The 20,293-nt window shown below is 42.0% G+C and overlaps 2 protein-coding genes across 6 annotated transcripts in view; one reads left to right on the forward strand and one right to left on the reverse strand.

Moving 5' to 3' along the window:
* The window catches only part of mospd1 (motile sperm domain containing 1), a 112,729-nt gene that overhangs the window by 85,211 nt on the left and 7,225 nt on the right, over nt 1-20,293 (forward strand). For 2 of the 5 annotated variants that reach the window (XM_073057735.1, XM_073057737.1), the window contains one exon: nt 896-3,089. The exons of 2 other annotated variants lie outside the window; for them this stretch is intronic. In XM_073057735.1, the coding sequence (XP_072913836.1) occupies nt 896-927 (32 nt within the window). In that variant the 3' untranslated portion in view covers nt 928-3,089. Of the gene's footprint in view, nt 1-895; nt 3,090-20,293 lie in introns of those variants that run through there. One more of the 5 variants, XR_012100490.1, reaches the window with a different exon arrangement.
* The window catches only part of pabir2 (PABIR family member 2), a 148,848-nt gene continuing 136,991 nt past the window's right edge, over nt 8,437-20,293 (reverse strand). Inside the window, exon 10 of the mRNA XM_073057732.1 lies at nt 8,437-9,994. Within this exon, the coding sequence (XP_072913833.1) occupies nt 9,814-9,994 (181 nt within the window). The 3' untranslated portion in view covers nt 8,437-9,813. The remainder of the gene's footprint in view (nt 9,995-20,293) is intronic.

Below are 20,293 nucleotides of genomic sequence, written 5' to 3' on the forward strand. Positions count from 1 at the left end.
TTTAAGTTGGAGAATATATACCTTACATTTTGTCTGGGTAGCCTCCAACCTGATGGCATGAACATCGATTTCTCAAACTTCTGGTAATGCCCCCCATCTTCAGCATTCCCCACCCCCTTTTCCCTCTCTCACCTCATCTCCTTGCCCACCCATCACCCAAGTGGGGGGTTCTTTTCCCCCCCCCCACTTCCATGGCCTTCTGTCCTCTGTTAGACTCCCCCCTTCTCCAGCCCTGTATCTCTTTCACCAATCAACTTCCCAACTCTTTACTTCACCCCTCCCACTTCAGGTTTCACCCATCACCTTGTGTTTCTCTCTCCCCTCTCCCCACCTTTTAAATCCACTCCTCAGCATTTTTTCTCTAGTCCTGCTGAAGGGTCTCTGCCTGAAACGTCAACTGTACTTTTTTTTCATAGATGCTGCCTGGCCTGCTGAGTTCCTCCACCATTTTGTGTGTGTTGCCAGGTCATAAAGAAAGCTTTGGGCACGTTGGCCCTCATAAGTCAATGTGTTGATTACAGAAGATGGTATGTTATGTTGAAGTTGTATAAGACGTTGGTGAGGCCTGTACTTTTCTATGACAATGACTGTTCTAATTGGATGTCCCTCTATTTTAAGGCTGTGCCTCTGGTCCTGGACTCACCCACTATAGGAATCTTGATTGTGTAGTGTATCTGGGCTAAAAGAAAGTTTGTGTGTCAGTACACCCTGATGTTCAACCAAGGTTTGTTAAAATAGAGACTTCCTGAATTAGAACCAGCCCTTTCTCCCTCATTCGCACAACACAGGGAATGGGATCTGACTTGTACAATTTGACAGATGTTCCTACATGAACTCACAGAGCAGGTTCAGTCTGTAGATGGTGCTAGAGAAAAATGGCTGTGGTTTATTTCAGGCCTGGTGACCATGGTGATACTGCGGACATGACCTGTGGCCAGTTGAGTGGAATAAAGGAGGACGAGGGAAGGTTGGAACAGATGTTGCTGCAGGCCAGGCCTGGTCCTGAGGACAATCAATCCATCGGCAGAGTTGAAGGCGGGCACATGGCGCCATCTCCTGTTCCAAGGCATGGATTTATCCGTCTCTTGCATATTTTAATATTTACAAGTTTTGAGGCAAATCTGTAAAAGTGTAGCCTCCTTGTTCCAAACACCATAAGGAAGCTTTCTTTGTTTTACTTGCTCTGATTAGGTTGGATAAAATTTCACACGTACACACAACTTTTATTAAACAGAACATCATTTGTTACTTTTACTTTAGCTGCAGATTGCTCTGTAATACCTGGACTCTTGGTAAGTGAGGTCAGGTGTTAGTCCTTGAACAGTACCCAATGAGAACCCTTCACCAGCATCAGCCACAGCAGTCCCACAAGCTGGACAGCACTTTGGTGGTATGAAATTGTCCACACTGTTATAACAGTGGAAACTGCTGCCCACTGATTCTGATGCCACTGTATGTTCTGCACTTTTTATGTCAATGTTTAGTCATCAAATTTTAATTAAGGTGGTCATGAAACAACCCAACAGACTTAAATTGCTAGTCATAATAGCTCAGTGGGTATCTGTCTCCCCTCAGAGGTGGAAGATTGAGCTTAAATCCTATTTCACTCTCCCCACACCTGTTATTCCCTGCACTGAACCTGTAGCTTGTCAGAGAGAGCATCAACATTGTTGCCTAACAGAACCCATGCCATCATTCTGTAGACCAGAGTTCCCTGTGTCCTGGTCTATATTTATCCCTCAATCGGCCTCATTTATTCAATTGTTATGACAGTTGCAGAGTGGACTCAATGGGCCAAATGGTCTAATTTACTCCTATATCTTATGACATAGTGGGAGCTTTCTGTGTGCAAATCACTTATGAAGTCTCCCTGTTGGAAACATTTCTACAATACTTTATAATCTGTGAATTCTGCATTGGACAAGACTGGTGAATAAGGCAGCAATTCTTCAGCCAGGGCAGTAAATCAAAAGGAAATGTCTTCTTTCTTCATTCACTTCAGGACTGAAGACCCTGTGTACCGTGACACACACTGCTCACTCACGTGGGGGGGGGGGGGGGGGAGGAGGAAACGAGGATGAGTAGATAAACTGAAAGTTGGTGCAGAGCAAGCCCCCGTGCTATTTCCATAGATAGCACAGGCCTATACTGGAACCAGTTACAATGATTGTGCCCATAGCTGTCGCAGCACTGTACTGGAACAGGCTGCAGTGATGTGCCCGTTGGCTTTTGGTCAGTGCACCAAGTGCCTTCTGCAGTGAGGCTTAGCTGATGTACTTGCAGACAACCCATTCGTCAGTGAGATCACACTGGCAGTAGTAAGTAAGACATTCACAGTTACCTTACACTAGAAAGAAGTCCTTCAATTAGATGTTTTAACATGCTGCAACTCTGGTCAAAGGGGGGAAAAGGAGGAGAAGTTTGGCAGGTCTAATCTGGAGGCAACTGGAATCCCAACCAAAAGTGTATGTATATCTCATTTCACAAAATACTGCAATCTTTTCATTTGTGGCAGTTAAAATGAGGTCTGAGAGAGTGATATAATGGAATTGTATTTACCAAAGCTAGAAATCTGAGTTGGTAAATAAAATGTTAAAAATTACATATGATATCCTATCCACCTGGCTGCCAGTTGCTTCCCGTACTGGGTTCCACCAGCCTTCAGAAACCTACACATAGCCTAAGTGCAGCACAAGGGCCCTCCATAAGTACTTTCCATCTAATCAGGAAAATTAAATCCAGGCTCTTCTGAAGGGAATACTTCAGAACAATTATATTTTTTAAAAACTTGTTTAAAATCTTGTTTAAAATTATTCTTTTGCATGAGATTACATCAAATTTAGAATAATTGGGAGTTAAATTGTAATTGTTACAAATACAACCAGCAGAAGCTGTGCACTAAATGTCCGGAAATAAGTTGCAGGTCAAATCATATTCAGATGTATTGGCCCATCCTGTGATCACATTGTGCAAATCTACATTTTGCAGACTATGGTTAAGAGTCAGAACAGTAAAACACCTTGTAAATGTTTACATCATGATTTATACAATTTATTTAAACATTTTAATAAAGTTATTTTTAGAGAACAGATCACTTTTTTGCTTTGTGCAGAGAGAGAGAGAGCACTGTTACTGCAGTTTCTGACCTGAAGTCTGGTTGTGTAGCTGGTCAATCAACCTCAGCCTTAATGTTGACTACGGGTGTAATTGGGCAGTGTGGGTTTGGGCTGGATGGGACCATTACCCGATACCAACTCTTAAATTAAAATAAAATTAAAACAACTCTGTTAGAGCTGAACCACAAGGACAACCCACCGATTATCTTCCCATCAGCTGCACTAGCCGTTCATCACAGTATGTTAATATTCACTTCCATCCAACAAGACAAATGAATGGTACTTCACAAATGGGTAAACTGGCAATTTAGCTAATCCCATCTACCTATTTCTCCATTCTCTGCCTGTTCATGTGCCTGTCTGAATGCCTCTTCCACCAACTCTAATGGCAGCCCATTCCAGGCACTTATCGGTCTGCGGAAATCCTGCCCCTCTCACAGACCTATGGTATCTAGTATTTGGCATTTCTACCCTGGGTAAAAAGAATGAACAAGTCTCTGAAAAGGATGGAATGTGTAAGTGTATGGATTGGAGGTGGGCGGGACTCGTCTTGTGCTCAATGGGTTACATGATGATTCTAACCCCACCATTCTGTTCAAAAACACCAATGAGTCAACAGATCCACACTCCCATGTAGCTGCTGGTTTTCTGATCATTTTGAAAAGTTCCCTCACCAGCAATGGTAATATCCTGATGGTCAGCTTCACTGTGGTACAAGGACAGAATATTTATAACCCTCCAGATCTTTGACTTCATTCCTGCAATTTGTATTTCTGACTCCTCTGCATCCCAAAAAGAAAAGGTTTACTTACCCTCTCATTGACTTCCCAATACATTCTTGACGTCTAATCTCTTCTTATGCCATGTAATACCAGATTCGGTAATATTCTCCAGTTGACCATTTCAAAGCATTTTAAAATGCTAAAATTACTAATTTATTATTCATTGACATTATATACATGTCAGAAAGATATCAATACCATGATTTCCTGATCTAGCACATGCACGTTGTCCACAATAACACTCAACATTTTACATGATATGCATCTGGAGATCGCACATTGTAAGGTTAGTTACGGTAGCTCTATCTATACGATCCTCATTGAGGGATCAGCAGTGGAAAGGATGAGTAGTTTTAAGTTCCTGTGTGTCAGCATCTCTTAAGATCTCTCCTGGGCTTAACATATTGATGCAATTACAAAGAAGGCAGTTTGAGGGGACTTGTAATGTCACCAAAGACCCTTGCAAATTTCTGCAGATGAATCATGGAGAATATTCAGAGCAGTTGCATCACCACCTGGTACGGGGAGGCCACTGTACACGACTGGAAAAAGTTGCAAATTCAACCAGCTGCATCATGGGCACTAGCATCCAGGACACCGTCATGGCATCCATCACTAAGGATCCCTACCACCCAGGACATGCCCTCTTCTCACTACTACCATCAAGGAGGAAGTACAAGAGCCTGAAGACACACGCTAAACATTTCAGGAACAGTTTCTTCCCTCCACCATCACATCTCAAAATGGACAATGAACCCATATACACTACCTATCTTTTCGCTCTCTTACATACAGTAATTTCAGTGTCTTCAGTAAGGCCTTTGACAAGGTTCCACACAGAAGGTTAGTTAGGAAGTTTCAATCGTTAGGTATTAATTTTGAAGTAGTAAAATGGATTCAACAATGGCTGGATGGGAAATGCCAGAGAGCAGTGGTGGATAACTGTTTGTCAGGTTGGAGGCCGATGACTAGTAGTGTGCCTCAGGGATCTGTACTGGGTCCAGTGTTGTTTGTCATATACATTAATGATCTGGATGATGGGGTGGTAAATTGGATTAATAAGTATGCAGATGATACTAAGGTAGGTGGCGTTGTGGATAATGAAGTAGGTTTTCAAAGTTTGCAGAGAGATTTAGGCCAGTTGGAAGAGTGGGCTGAGCGATGGCAGATGGAGTTTAATACTGATAAGTGTGAGGTGCTACATTTTGGTAGGAATAATCCAAATAAGACATACATGGTAAATGGTAGGGCATTGAAGAATGCAGTAGAACAGAGTGATCTAGGAATAATGGTGCATAGTTCCCCGAAGGTGGAATCTCATGTGGATAGGGTGGTGAAGAAAGCTTTTGGTATGTTGGCCTATATAAATCAGAGCATTGAGTATAGGAGTTGGGATGTAATGTTAAAATTGTACAAGGCATTGGTAAGGCCAAATTTGAAGTATTGTGTACAGTTCTGGTCACCGAATTATAGGAAAGATGTCAACAAAATAGAAAGAGTACAGAGAAGATTTACTAGAATGTTACCTGGGTTTCAGCACCTAAGTTACAGGGAAAGATTGAATAAATTAGGTTTTTATTCTTTGGAGTGTAGAAAGTTGAGGGGGGACTTGATAGAGGTATTTAAAATTATGAGGGGGTTAGAGTTGACGTGGATAGACTTTTTCCATTGAGAGTAGGGGAGATTCAAACAAGAGGACATGAGTTGAGACTTAGGGGGCAAAAGTTTAAGGGTAACATGAGGGGGTATTTCTTTACTCAGAGTGGTAGCTGTGTGGAATGAGCTTTCAGTAGAAGTGGTAGAGGCAGGTTCAGTATTGTCATTTAAAGCAAAATTGGATAGGTATATGGACAGAAAAGGAATGGAGGGTTATGGGCTGAGTGTGGGTCAGTGGGATTAGGTGAGAGTAAGTGTTCGGCATGGACTAGAAGGGCCGAGATGGTCTGTTTCCATGCTGTAATTGTTATATGGCTATTACTTTTTTCAAAACGTTAGGGTTTTTTTAAATATATATATAGTAATTTATATTTTTATTATGTATCACACTGTACTGCTACTGCAGAACAAATTTCACGACATACGCTAGTGATACTAAACCCGATTCTGACTGAAGCCTTCAAAACCCCTTCAGTCTGAGAGCTGCATCACACAAACTAGCCATGAGATGGCGCTGTAATCACACACCATCTCATCTGGTAAAGGACCACCTTAGAAACTGGTTTAAAAACAGCCAAAATGCAATCCTTTCTCAAGGTATATGTACTGAATTTCAGTGACTAACAGAGAGTGATATTTGCAGTGGCTAACAATTCCTTTATCTGGATGATCTGCAGAAAATATCAGTAAAACCAACTTGTAAACAAATCTTCCAAATACATCAGGTATGACATTGGTATCACTGAGTCATGGTTGAAAGAAGATCATATTTGGGAGCTTAACTTCCAAGGATACACATTGTATTGAAAGGACAGGCAGGTAGGCATAGGGGGTGGAGTTGTTCTGTTGGTAAAAAAAATCAAATCATTAGAAAGAGGTGACAGAATCTTTGTGGGTAGAGTCCTGGGTAGGTCTGTAGTCTAGTGTAGTTTTTCTCTGTGTTGTTTTTATGTAGTTCAGTGTACTTCTTGTACTGTTTCATGTAGCACCATGGTCCTGAAAAAACGTCTCGTTTTTACTGTGTACTGTACCAGCAGTTATGGTCAAAATGACAATAAAAAGTGACGACTTGAAAATGCAAGGGTGAAAAAAAGACCCTGATGGGAGTTATATATACAGGCCTTCGAACAGTAGCCTGGTCATGGGATACAAATTACAATGGGAAATAGAAAAAGCATGTCAAAAAGGCAGTCTTACAATAGCTATGGGGGATTTCGATGTACAGATAGACTGGGAAAATCAGATTGGTTTGGATCCCATAAGGGCGAATTTGTAGAGTGCCTATAAGATGGCTTTTTAGAGCAGCTTACAGTTGAGCCTATGATGAGATCAGCTATTCTAGATTGGGTGTTGTGTAATAGAACATAGAATAGTACAGCACATTACAGGCCCTTCGGCCCACAATGTAATGAACCAGATTTGATTAGGGAGTTTAAAGAAAAGGAACACTTATGAAGCAGTGATCATAATATTATAGAATTCACCCTGCAATTTGAGAGGGAAAGCTGACATCAGTATTACAGCGGAGGTACATGAATTACACTAGGCAACAAAGATTTTGCTTCCTGAATACCTTTAGGTGTATCTTATGAATTTTGGGCTACTGATCATGAAAATCACCATGAAATTTCCCTATCATGCACCATTTTTTGAAATCACATATTTATTATTTCAATTCATAATTAAAGTCAATTAAAATGTTGCCTACAATGTAAGCTGGAAAGTTTCCTATCTTGTCCAGGCATGCTTAGGCAGCGTGGCTGCTGCATGGCAGGGCAGGTTTTAGTCATAATTATTGGGCTCAGGACTGCAAGGATGGAATTTGCTATCACCAGGCACAAAAATTCCTATGAACGATTTTGACATTTGAGGCAGATGCTACCCAGAATAACTGATACCAAGATTAAGGAAAGCATTTTTGTTGGTCCACAAATCAAACAGGTCATCGGTGACAGGCAATTTGAAGAATTTCTAGTGGGACCGAAGAAAATCACATGGAAGGCATTCAAGGAAGTTGAAATTTTTCTCAGCATCTACACAGCACCAGACTACATGCAGCTGGTTGAAAGCATGCTTCAAGCTTATAAAACCATGACATGCAGCATGTCACTAAAGATTCATTTTCTGCATTCCCATTTAGACTTTTTCCCTGCAAATCTTGGTGCTGTTAATGATGAGCATGGTGAAAGGTTTCACCAGGACATTGTGGTCATGGAGAAAAGATACCAGGGCAACTAGAATCAATCAATGCTGGCAAATTATTGTTGGACACTTAAGTGAGAAGCCTCAGACACTGAGTACAAATGAAAATCATTAACAAAATATTTTTAACTCAGTTGAACTATTGCAAAGCATCAGCACCATTATGCAATTAAACACATTATATTCAATAAAAGTAACTTTGTTGTTTATCCAAATTCATATGATACAAGTAGTCTGAAATTATATTTGTGTTCATCTTCAAGCAGTCTATCATAAACAAACAAAATTCTGAGGAAGCAACACTTTTGAAAAAAATGTGTTGTCCAGTGTTATAAAGGCATGAGAGAGGGGCTCTCCAACTCACTGTTTTGGTTCCAACCTATATTCACTGTACCATTTATAAAAGTGTCCCTGATACCAGCCATCCATCTGCTCCTGTCCCATTAGCTGCACCATTGCGGTTGTAAGATTACTAAGGAAGGCAGAGGGATGGGTGAGGGCCCAGGTTCAGACTGCAGCATATTGGTAAGAACTACACTAGAGGTAGAGGGCAAACTAAATCACCAGTGGAGCAACAGGTGAACAGTAATGTAGTGGTAGTGAAGACCTTACATCTCAGGTTAGGGATGGAGCTTGGCCCAGGTATTCCAAGTAAAAGGAAACTTCGTCAATCGTTCCTGCACTGTGAAAAGCAGGTTTATTTTTAATTTCATTTAATGACTTGCATCTGTGACAGGTAAACAGAGCATTCATGTACTATGATGCTTGTTTATACAGAACATTTGCATTGTGCAATTACTTTTAATCTGCAGTCATTGTTTCAGCAACTTCCCACAATCAGCAGCCCAATTATTCCCTCAGAGGCTCTGACTGAGATAGAAACATTTAGATCTCAGGCCTGGGGATTCAGTCATCTGCCATTCAAAGTTTCTTTGTCAACTCAGCCAGTGCAGAAGTGAGTTAAATATCATTGCTGCAATGTCCATGGGAAAATCTTCACAAAAGCAGACGAGAGATTTGCTACTGAACCATTTCTGTTGGCACATAAATATTTTCAGTCACCGTTCTGGATCAAATGTTCAGGATCTCCACGTTTCTGCAGTTCCTCTTTGTCCAGACAAAAAAGTACATGAATTCCAGTATCTGCAGTCTAGCACCCTGAACAGGGTCAAACAGCTGGTAATTCCACGCTTGGAAAAATAAAACCCACGGATAAACACGGCCAGAGAAGAGTCAAATGATTTTAAGTTGTTTTATGATGAACCCACATAGCTCAATAAACTAATTTATTCCACAAGAAGCAGGTAACTTGTTTAAAGGATTGTGAATTATACACATACCAAGTAATAAGGATTACTGTTGGCTTGGACAGTTGTGAAGCACAATAGGCTGCTCATGCCTCACCTCTGGTATGTTACACTATGCACATCTTTGTTAATACGATAGCAAGGGATACTCCGCAGGAGCTGGCAAACACTGCAGGTACCGGACTCTCTGCAAAAGGTGCTTTTGCAACATTCAATAAAAGAAACACAACTAAAATAACCAAGTCTGTACAAAAGAACAAATGGAACTCAGATACCTTCACACTCCCTCTCTCCTACCACTGTCGAAATATAAAGGCTGCAGTTCTTGCCCTTAACTGTGCTTATATAAGAAAAGCACAGAAATCTAGTCAACAATGGCTTAAAAATAAATTCAAGTCAAAACCCTTTACATTTAGTGCTATTCATAAAGAGGTTGCAAGCAAATAATAAGAGCAACCTGATGTTGTACTTAGAATTGACCCTGTGAATGTTAGTTATATGAGAGTATGTGATTCTGCTTGGACTTTAGAGAGACCGTTCACAATCTCTCTGATCCTAAGTTCTGAAGTAAAAGTAAATGAGCAATTTCAGGAAGAAAAAAAAACTCAAAGGAGAAAATATTTCTCTGAATTCCTACAGTCAATTCTTTACACAATGACATATATTAATGGCACTGCACATTTTACACCATATTACTACAGATACACTCTGTCCCAAACTCTGATTCAGACATTCTATTGGCAAACACTGTCACTTTGGTGAACATTCAGGGTCTGCAGTGAAAGACAAGCAGGAGTCAGACGTTGCCACCGGAGTCACTCTCACTGCACTGGAGTTTGCCAGTGAACTTTGGGCCGAGTTACCATTTCTGATGTTCTCATCCAGACAGTCTGTGGAGAGACTGAGGAACACATCGTCACTCTGCCCCTGACTGAAAAAGAATAAAATTATAAACTGTAAAATTACACATTAAAAACAGCTATCCAAAGACCAAAAAACTTTAAACAGCAGGAATACTGGCTATTGAAAGAAATATCCCAGGGATTATCCAACACAGCCCTATGGCCCAACTCAACCTTGCTGAAAAATCGTTTAGCCCAGATCCGTACAGAAGAAATGTGGCAAATGTTCGGGGATATTTGCAGTGGGTATTGCATAGGTACGTTCCAATGAGACAGGGAAAGGATAGTAGGGTTCAGGAACCGTGGTGTACAAATCCAATCAAGAAGAAAAGCATAGAAAGGGTTCAAAAAACTAGATTATGAAAGAGATCTGAAGATTATAAGGCTAACAGGAAGGAGCTTAAGAATGAAATTAGGAGAGCCAGAAGGGGCCATGAGAAGGCCTTGGCAGACAGGATTAAGGAAAACCCCAAGGCATTCTACAAGTATATGCAGAGCAAGAGGATAAAACATGAATGAATAGGACCAAATCGAGTGTGACAGTGGAATAGTGTGTATGGAACCGGAGGAGATAGCAGAGGTACTTAATGAATACTTTGCTTCAGTATTCACTACGGAAAAGGATCTTGGAGATTGTAGTGATGACTTGCAGCAGACTGAAAACTTGAGCATGTAGATATTAAGAAAGAGGATGTGCTGGAGCCTTTGGAAAGCATCAAGTTGGATAAGTCACCGGGACTGGATGGGATGTACCCCAGGCTATTCTGGGAAGTGAGGGAGGAGATTGTTGAGCCTCTGGGGATGATCTTTGCATCATCAATGGGGACAGGAGAGGTTCCAGAGGATTGGAGGGTTGTAGATGTTGTACTCTTATTCGAGTAAGGGAGTAGAGGTAGCCCAGGAAATTATAGATCTTACTTCAGTGGTTGGTAAGATGATGGAGAAGATTTTGAGGCAGGATTTATGAACATTTGGAGAGGCATAATATGATTAGGAATAGTCAGCATGGCTTTGTCAAAGGCAGGTCATGCCTTACAAGCCTGATTGAATTTTTTGAGGATGTAACTAACACATTGATGAAGGTAGACCAGTAGATGTAGTGTATATGGATTTCAGCAAGGCATTTGACAAGTCTTAAATTGAGAAAGTTAGAAGGCAAGGGGACATTGTTTTGCGGATCCAGAACAGGCTTGCTCACAGAAGGCAAAGAGTGGCTGTAGACAGGTCATATTCTGCATGGAGGTTGGTGACCAGTGGTGTGCCTCATGGATCTGTTCTGGGACCCCTACTCGTCATGATTTTTATAAATGACCTGAATGAGGAACTGGAGGGATGGGTTAGTAAATTTGCTGATGACACAAAGGTTGGGGATGTTTTGGATAGTGTGGAGGGCTGTCAGAGGTTGATAGGATGCAAAACTGGGCTGAGAAGTGGCAGATGGAGTTCAACCCAGATAAGTGTGAGGTGGTTCATTTTGGAAGGTCAAATATGATGGCAGAATATAGTGTTAATGGTAAGACTCTTCGCATTGTGGAGGATCAGAGGGACCTTGGGGTCCGAGTCCATAGGACACTCAAAGCTGCTACGCAGGTTGACTTTGTGGTTAAGAAGGCCTTCATCAACCGTGGGACTGAGTTTAAGAGGCAAGAGGTAATATTGCAGCTATATAGGACCCTGGTCAAACCCCACTTGGAATACTGGGCTCAATTCTGGTCGCCTCACTACAGGAAGGATATGGAAACCATAAAAAGGGTGTAGAGGAGATTTACAAGGATGTTGCCTGGATTGGGGAGCATGTCTTAAGAGAATAGATTGAGTAAACTCCGCCTTTTCTCCTTGGAGCAACGGAGGATAAGAGGTGACCTGATCGAAGTGTACAAGATGATGAGATGCATTGATCGTGTAGATAGTCAAAGACTTTTGCCCAGGACCGAGATGGCACAGTTTTAAGGTGCTTGGAAGTAGGTACAGAGGAGATGTCAGGGGTAAGTGTTTTTTAAAAAAAAACGCAGAGAGTGATGAGTGTGTGGAATGGGCTGCTGGCGACAGTGGTGGAGGCGGATACGATAGGGTCTTTTAAGAGTCTCTTGGATAGGTTCATGGAGTTTAGAAAAACAGAGGGCTATGGGTAACCCTAGGTAATTTCTAAGGTAGGGACATGTTCGGCACAGCTTTGTGGGCCGAAGGGCTTGTATTGTGCTGTAGGTTTTCTATGTTTCTATGAACCCTTAGGAGGCAGTGATCACAATATGATTTGAGTTCAACTTGAAATTTGATAGGGAGAAGGTAAAGTCTGACATAGCAGTATTTCAGTGGAGGAAAGGAAATTACAGTGGTATGAGAGAGGAGGCGGCCAAAGTAAATTGGAACGAGATGCTGTAGGGAAGACAGCAGAGCAGCAATTGTGTGAGTTTCTAGGAAAACTGAGTAAGATGCAGGATAGATGTATTCCAAAAACAAAGACATACTCAAATGGCAAAATAGTACAACCGTGACTTTCATGGTAAGTCAAAACTAATGTAAAAATAATAGAGGGCATACAAAGTGAAAATTAGTGGGAAGATAGAGGATTTGAAGCTTTTAAAAACCTATAGGAAGCAACTAAAATAATCATTAGGAGGGAAAAGATGAAATATGAAAGCAAGCTAGCAAACAATATCAAGGTGGATAGAAAAACCTTTTTCCAAACATATTAAAAAATAAAAGAGATGAGAGTGGATATTAGGCTGGAGAAATAATAACAGGGGACAAGGAGACGATAGATGAACTAAATGAATATTTTGCATCAGTCTTCGCTGTTGAAGACCCTAGCAGTATGCCGGATGTTGAAGGATGTGAGGGAAGAGAAGTGGGCGCAGTTACTATTACAAGGGAGAAGATGCTCAAAAAGCTGAAAGACCTAAGGGTACGTAAGTCACCTGGATCAGATGAACTGCAGCCTAGGGTTCAGAAAAAGGTAGTGGTAGAGATTGTGGAGGCATTAGTAATGATCTTTCAAATATCACTGGACTCTGGCATGGTGCCAAGCGACTGGAAAATTGCAAATGTTACTCCACTCTTTAAGAAAAGAGGAAGGCAGCAGAAAGGAAATTACAGACCACTTAGCCTGACCTCAGTGGTTGGAAAGATGCTGGAGTCAATTGTTAAGGATGAGGTTGTGGAGTACTTGGTGATACAGGACAAGCTAGGACAAAATCTGCATGGTTTCCTTAAAGGAAAATCCTGCCTGATGAACCTGTTGGAATTCTTTGAGGAGATTACAAGTAGGATAGATAAAGGGGATGTAGTGGATGTTGTATATTTGGACTTTCAGAAGGCCTTTGACAAGGTGCCACGCATGAGGCTACTTATCAGGTTAAGAGCCCATGGTATAACAGGAAAGTTATTAACATGGTTAGAGGATTGGCTGATTGGTAGGAGGCAATGAGTGGGAATAAAAGAATCTTTTTCTGTTTGGCTGCCAGTGACTAGTGGTGTTCTGCAGGGGTCAGTGTTGGGACCGCTTCTTTTTATGCTGTATATAAATAATTTAATGACAGAATAGAAGGCTTTGTTGCCAAGTTTTCAGATGAGATGAAGAATGGTGGAGGGGCAGGCAGTGTTGAGAAAACAGATAGGATGCAGAAGGACTTAAGACAGATTAGGAGAATGGGCAAGAAAGTGGCAAATGAAATACAATGTTGGAAAATGCATGGTTGTGTACTTGGTAGTAGAAATAAACGCGCAGACTAAGTCGTGGCTGAAAGAAGATCATAGTTGGGAGTTTGATATTAAATGATATACTTTGAAAGAAGGCATAGGCAGTGGTGTGGCTTTATTGGTAAGAGATGGAATTACATCTTTAGAAAGAGGTGGTACAAGGTCAGAGAATGTTAAATCTTTGTGAGTGGAGTAAATAAACTGCAAAGGTGGAAAAAAAAACATTATGGGAATGAGATAAAGGCCTCCAAACAGTACCCAAGATGTGGGGTTGGGACTACATAGTGAGCTATTTAATATCCCTATGCAATCTCAACCCCATAGCACGAATGAAACACAGTGGTGCTAGAAGGCCTGTAAACCCCACAGAATTTTTTCTATTCCTGCATAAACAGGACCTAAAATGTGATCAGATCTTCTGTAAGTCTTAGCCATCCCTCCTTACAAAACTGCTTCAACTCTGGGATATTGGTGCACTTCCTCACATGAACTGCTTGCTTCAGGTCCTTCCACAACATTTCTATAAGATTAAGGTGGCCTTTGACTCAGCCATTCCAAAACATGAAAATTTCTTTTTTTTTAAAACCCATTCTGTTATTGACTTACTCGTCTTTTGGATCATTGCCTTGTTGCATTATCCAATTTCTATTAAGTGTCAGATGGCAGACCGTTACCCTGACATTCTCCTGTAAAATGTCTTGATACAATTTTGAATTCATTGTTCCCTCAACAATTACAAGCTGTCCAGGCTCAGAGGCAGCAAAGCTGCCCCAAACCATGATGCTCCTTCCACCGTGCTTCACAGTTGGGATGAGATTTTGGAGTTGGTGGGTAGATGCACAGCAATGTTTTTCTTGGAGAGCAGTGATTTCCTCCATGGTGTCCTTCCATGAACACCATTCTTGTTCAGTGACACATGAGCAGCACTTTAGCAAGTTCTAGATATTTCTGCAGGACTTCAGCTGTTACTCTTGGGTTCTTTTTTTACTTCAGCACTGCACGTTGTGCTCTTGGTGTGATCTCTGCAGGATGCCCACTCCTAGGGAGAGTAGCAACAGTACTGAGTTCCCTCCATTTGTGAACAATTTCTCTTACTGTTGACTGATGAACACTCGGAACTTTATAAAAGCTTTTGTGGTCTTTTGCAGCTTGATGCATCTCTATAATTCTTCTTCAAAGTCCTCTGAAAGTTGTTTTGGTCAAGGCATGGTGCACATAAATAAATCTTTCTTGAGAAGAACAGGCTCTGTCAGTAACCTGAATTTTTCAAAAATTCGGACAGGGCATCTCTACAACCTACACCTCCAATCTCATCTCATTGACTGGTACACCTGACTCCAAATAGCTTTTGGAAAAGGCATCTCCACAAACTTTTTCCAACAAATACATGTAATATTGGATCATTTTTCTCAAATAAATGAACAAGTATAATGTTATTTATTAATTGGGTTCTCTTTATCTAGCTTTGAGACTGTGGAATTCATTGCCACAGGTGGCTGTGGAGGCCACGTCTTTACATTTATTTAAGACTAAGGTTGATAGATTCTTAATTTGTCAGGGCATGAAGAAATACAGGGAGAAGGCAGGAGATTGGGGCTAAGAAGGAAAATGGATCAGCCATGATGAAATGTCAGAACAGACTCAATGGGCTAAATGGCCTAATTCTGCTCCTATGCCTTATGGAGAAGGAGAGAGAGGTTCAGGGACTTCCGAACAAGAGGGCTAACTTCAGTTCCCCCCAACAGTGAATTGTTCCCACAACCTGTGGACTCTCATTCAAGGATTCTTCATCTCATCTCAATATTTATTGATTAATTACTTTTTCTTTTTTGTATTTACGTACTGTTGCACACTGTTGGTGTGGTCAACAGTGTGGTCTTTCATTGATTCTGCTGTAGATTTTGGATTTATCGAGCGTAATAAGTATCACTGTCTTATATGGTGATGTATATGCAGTTCGATAATAAATTTACCTTGAACTTTGAGGGGTCTACACAGATTGGATGTGGAGAGGGAGATGGGGGTCTACACAGAATATATTCGAGAGAGTCAGTGGTGTCTACACAGAGTGGATTGGAAAGGGAGATGGGGGTCTACCCAGAGTGGATTGGGGAGGATCAGTGGGGGTCTACATAGATTCGATGTGGAGAGGGAGATGGGGGTCTACCTCTATTGGGCCTTGTTCCAGGGAAGGTGGGACCTATTCCGACAGGACAGGTTGCAATTGAACTGGAGGCGGACTAACATCCTTGCAAGAAGGTTTGTTAATGCTGCTCCGGGGGGTTTAAACTAGATTGTCAGGGGGAGGGGAACCTGAATGTTAGATCAGATAGTGAGGTGGAGGAGGATAAAGGTCATGCGAGAACTGCAAGTATAGTGCATGGAGTAAAGCCAGAGCTAATATATAAAGAGGCTTTGAAGAAAGAGAAACAGAATAAAGGGTGTAAAGGTAGAAGGGCTAAACTGCGTGTACTTCAATGCAAGAAGCATCAGGAACAAAGGTGATAAACTGAGAGCTTGGATACATACTTGGAATTATGATGTAGTAGCCATGACAGAGACTTGGCTGGCACCAGGGCAGGAATGGATTCTCAATATTCCTGGATATCAGTGCTTTAAAAGGGATAGAGAAGGAGGAAAAAGGGGAGGAGGGGTGGCATTACTTGTCACAGATACTATTACAACTACAGAAAGGGTAGGTAATGTAGCAGGATGCTCTTTTGAGTCAGTATGGGTAAAAGTCAGGAACAGGAAGGGAGCAGTTACTCTATTGGGAGTATTCTATAGGCCCCCTGGTAGCAGCAGAGATACCGAGGAGCAGATTGGGAGGCAGATTTTGGAAAGGTGCAAAAATAACAGGGCTGTTATCATGGGTGACTTTAACTTCCCTAATATTGACTGGCACCTAATTAGCTCCAATGGTTTAGACGGGGCAGAGTTTGTCAAGTGCATCCAGGACAGATTCCTGTCACAGTATGTTGAAAGGCCAACTGGGAGAATACCATACTAGATCTAGTATTAGGTAACAAACCGGGTCAGGTCACAGATCTCTCGGTGGGTGAGCATCTGGGGGACAGTGACTATCACTCCCTGGCCTTTAACATTATCATGGAAAAGGACAGAATCAGAGAGGACAGGAAAATTTTTAATTGGGGAAGGGCAAACTATGAGGCTGTAAGGCTAGAACTTGCGGGTGTGAATTGGGATAATGTTTTTGCAGGGAAATGTACTATGGACATGTGGTCGATGTTTAGGGATCTCTTGCAGGATGTTAGGGATAAATTTATCCCATTAAGGAAGATAAAGAATGGTAGGGTGAAGGAACCATGGGTAACGTGAGGTGAAGAATCTAGTCAGATGGAAGAAGGCAGCATATGTGAGGTTTAGGAAGTAAGGATCAGATGAGTCTATTGAGGAATATAGGGTAGCAAAAAAGGAGCTTAAGAAGGGGCTGAGGAGAGCAAGAAGGGGGCATGAGAAGGCCTTGGCGAGTAGGGTAAAGGAAAACCCCAAGGCATTCTTCAATTATGTGAAGAACAAAAGGTCGACAGGAGTGAAGATAGGACCGATTAGAGATAAAGGTGGGAAGATGTGACTAGTGGTGTCCCACAAGGATCAGTTCTGGGACCTCTACTTTTCATGATTTTTATTAATGACCTGGATGTGGGGGTGGAAGGGTGGGTTGGCAAGTTTGCAGACGACACAAAGGTTGGTGGTGTTGTGGATAGTGTTGAGGATTGTCGATGATTGCAGAGAAACATTGATAGGATGCAGAAGTGGGCTGAGAAGTGGCAGATGGAGTTCAACCCGGAGAAGTGTGAGGTGGTACACTTTGGAAGGACAAACTCCATGGCAGAGTACAAAGTAAATGGCAGTATACTTGGAAGTGTGGAGGAGCAGAGGGATCTGGGAGGTACATGTCCATAGATCCCTGAAAGTTGACTCACAGGTAGATAGGGTAGTTAAGGAAGCTTATGGAGTGGTAGCTTTCATAAGTCAAGTGACAGAGTTTAAGAGTTGCAGGGTAATGATGCAGCTCTATAAAACTCTGCTTAGGCTACACTCGGAGTACTGTGTCCAGTTCTGGTCACCTCACTACAGGAAGGATGTGGAAGCATTGGAAAGGGTACAGAGGAGATTTACCAGGATGCTGCCTGGTTTAGAGAGTATGCATTATGATCACAGATTAAGGGGGCTAGGGCTTTACTCTTTGGAGAGAAGGAGGATGAGAGGAGACATAATAGAGGTATACAAGATATTAAGAGGAATAGACAGAGTGGACAGCCAGTGCCTCTTCTCCAGGGCACCACTGCTCAATACAAGAGGACATGGCTTTAAGGTAAGGGGTGGGAAGTTCAAGGGAGTTTTAGAGGAAGGTTTTTTACTCAGAGAGTGGTTGGTGCGTGGAATGCACTGCCTGAGTCAGTGGTGGAAGCAGATACACTAGTGAGATTTAAGAGACTACTATTGTGCCGACCCTTAAACCCTGCCTCCCATGTAACCCTCCACCTTAAATTCCTCCATATACCTGTCTAGTAGTCTCTTAAATTTCACTAGTGTATCTGCTTCCACCACTGTTCTTTGTTCTACACAGAGGGGATTCGAGAGGGTCAGTGGGGTCTACTCAGAGTGGATTGGAGAAGGGGAAGGGGTCTACACAGAGTGGATTGGAGAAGGTGAAAGGGCTCTATACAGAGTGGATTAGAGAGGGTGAAAGGGTCTACGCAGAATGGATTGGAGAGGGTGAAGGGGTCTACGCAGAATGGATTGGAGAGGGTGAAGGGGTCTATGCAGAGCGGATTGGAGAGGGTGAGAGGGCTTTTAATTTTTCTAATTTAGAGATATAACAAGGTTAGAGGCCTACGATGCCCAATTTCACATACATGGCCAGGTAACCTGCATGGTCACAGGGAGAATGTACAAACTCCTTTCAGACAGCGGGAATCGAACCCAGATTGCTGATGATGTAATAGCCTACACTAACCAATACGCTGCTGTGCTGCTCTGAATTTCTTACATATGAATCCCCAGGTTTTCATGTCATTAGAACAAGACAACACCAGCACCTGCAGTTCCTGCCTAGACACACACACACCCCTCCCTTGACAGGGAAATATCTCTGCTGCTCCTTCACTGAACCCTGTGACAGATGGCAGACATTCAGGGAGTCGGGGATATATGCCAGCGTTGGCAGCAACGTATACATTGTCCGATCAGATGTGTTTCATCATACGGATCATGCGTACATGTGCTTGTGAAGGGGTCAGAGTTGTGTCCATGCACAGTCTACACAGATGGTATGAAGTGTTGAACAAACACCAACAGCTAACTGTTATAACCATATAACAATTACAGCACGGAATCAGGCCACCTTGGCCCTTCTAGTCCGTGCTGAACACTTACTCTCACCTAGTCCCACCTACCTGCACTCAGCTCATCACCCTCCATTCCTTTCCTGTCCATATATCTATCCAATTTTACTTTAAATGACAAAATCGAACCTGCCTCTACCACTTCTACTGGAAGCCCGCTCCACACAGCTACCACTCTCTGAGTAAAGAAGTTCCTCCTCGTGTTACCCCTAAACTTTTGCCCCTTAACTCTCAACTCATGTCCTCTTGTTTGAATCTCCCCTACTCTCAATGGAAAAAGCCAATCCATGTCAACTCTATCTATCCCCCTCATAATTTTAAATACCTTTATCAAGTCCCCCCTCAACCTTCTATGCTCCAAAGAATAAAGACCTAATTTGTTCAACCTTTCTCTGTAACTTAGGTGCTGAAACCCAGGTAACATTCTAGTAAATCTTCTCTGTACTCTCTCTAGTTTGTTGACATCTTCCCTATAATTCAGTGACCAGAACTGTACACAATACTCCAAATTTGGCCTCACCAATGCCGTGTACAATTTTAACATTACATCCCAACTCCTATACTCAATGCTCTGATTTATAAAGGCCAGCATACCAAAAGCTTTCTTCACCACCCTATCCACATGAGATTCCACCTTCAGGGAACTATGCACCATTATTCCTAGATCACTCTGTTCTACTGCATTCTTCAATGCCCTACCATTTACCATATATGTCCAATTTTGATTAGTCCTACCAAAATGTAGCACATCACACTTATCAGCATTAAACTCCATCTGCCATCTTTCAGCCCACTCTTCTAACTGGCCTAAATTTGCAAGCTTTGAAAACCTACTTCATTATCCACAACGCCACCTATCTTAGTATCAACTGCATACTTACTAATCCAATTTACCATCCCATCATCCAGATCATTAATGTATATGACAAACAACATTGGACCCAGTACAGATCCCTGTGGCACAGCACTAGTCACAGGCCTCCAACCTGACAAACAGTTATCCACCACTACTCTCTGACATCCCCATACAGCCACTGTTGAATCCATTTTACTACTTCAATATTAATACCTAACGACTGAACCTTCCAAACTAACCTTCCGTGTGGAACCTTGTCAAAGGCCTTAATGAAGTCCATATAGACAACATCCATTGCTTTACCTTCATCAACTATCCTAGTAACCTCTTCAAAAAATTCAATAAGATTTGTCAAACATGATCTTCCACGCACAAATCCATGTTGATTGTTCCTAATCAGA

Source organism: Hemitrygon akajei, chromosome 10, assembly GCF_048418815.1.
Source record: "Hemitrygon akajei chromosome 10, sHemAka1.3, whole genome shotgun sequence".
NCBI classification, from domain to species: Eukaryota; Metazoa; Chordata; class Chondrichthyes; order Myliobatiformes; family Dasyatidae; genus Hemitrygon; species Hemitrygon akajei.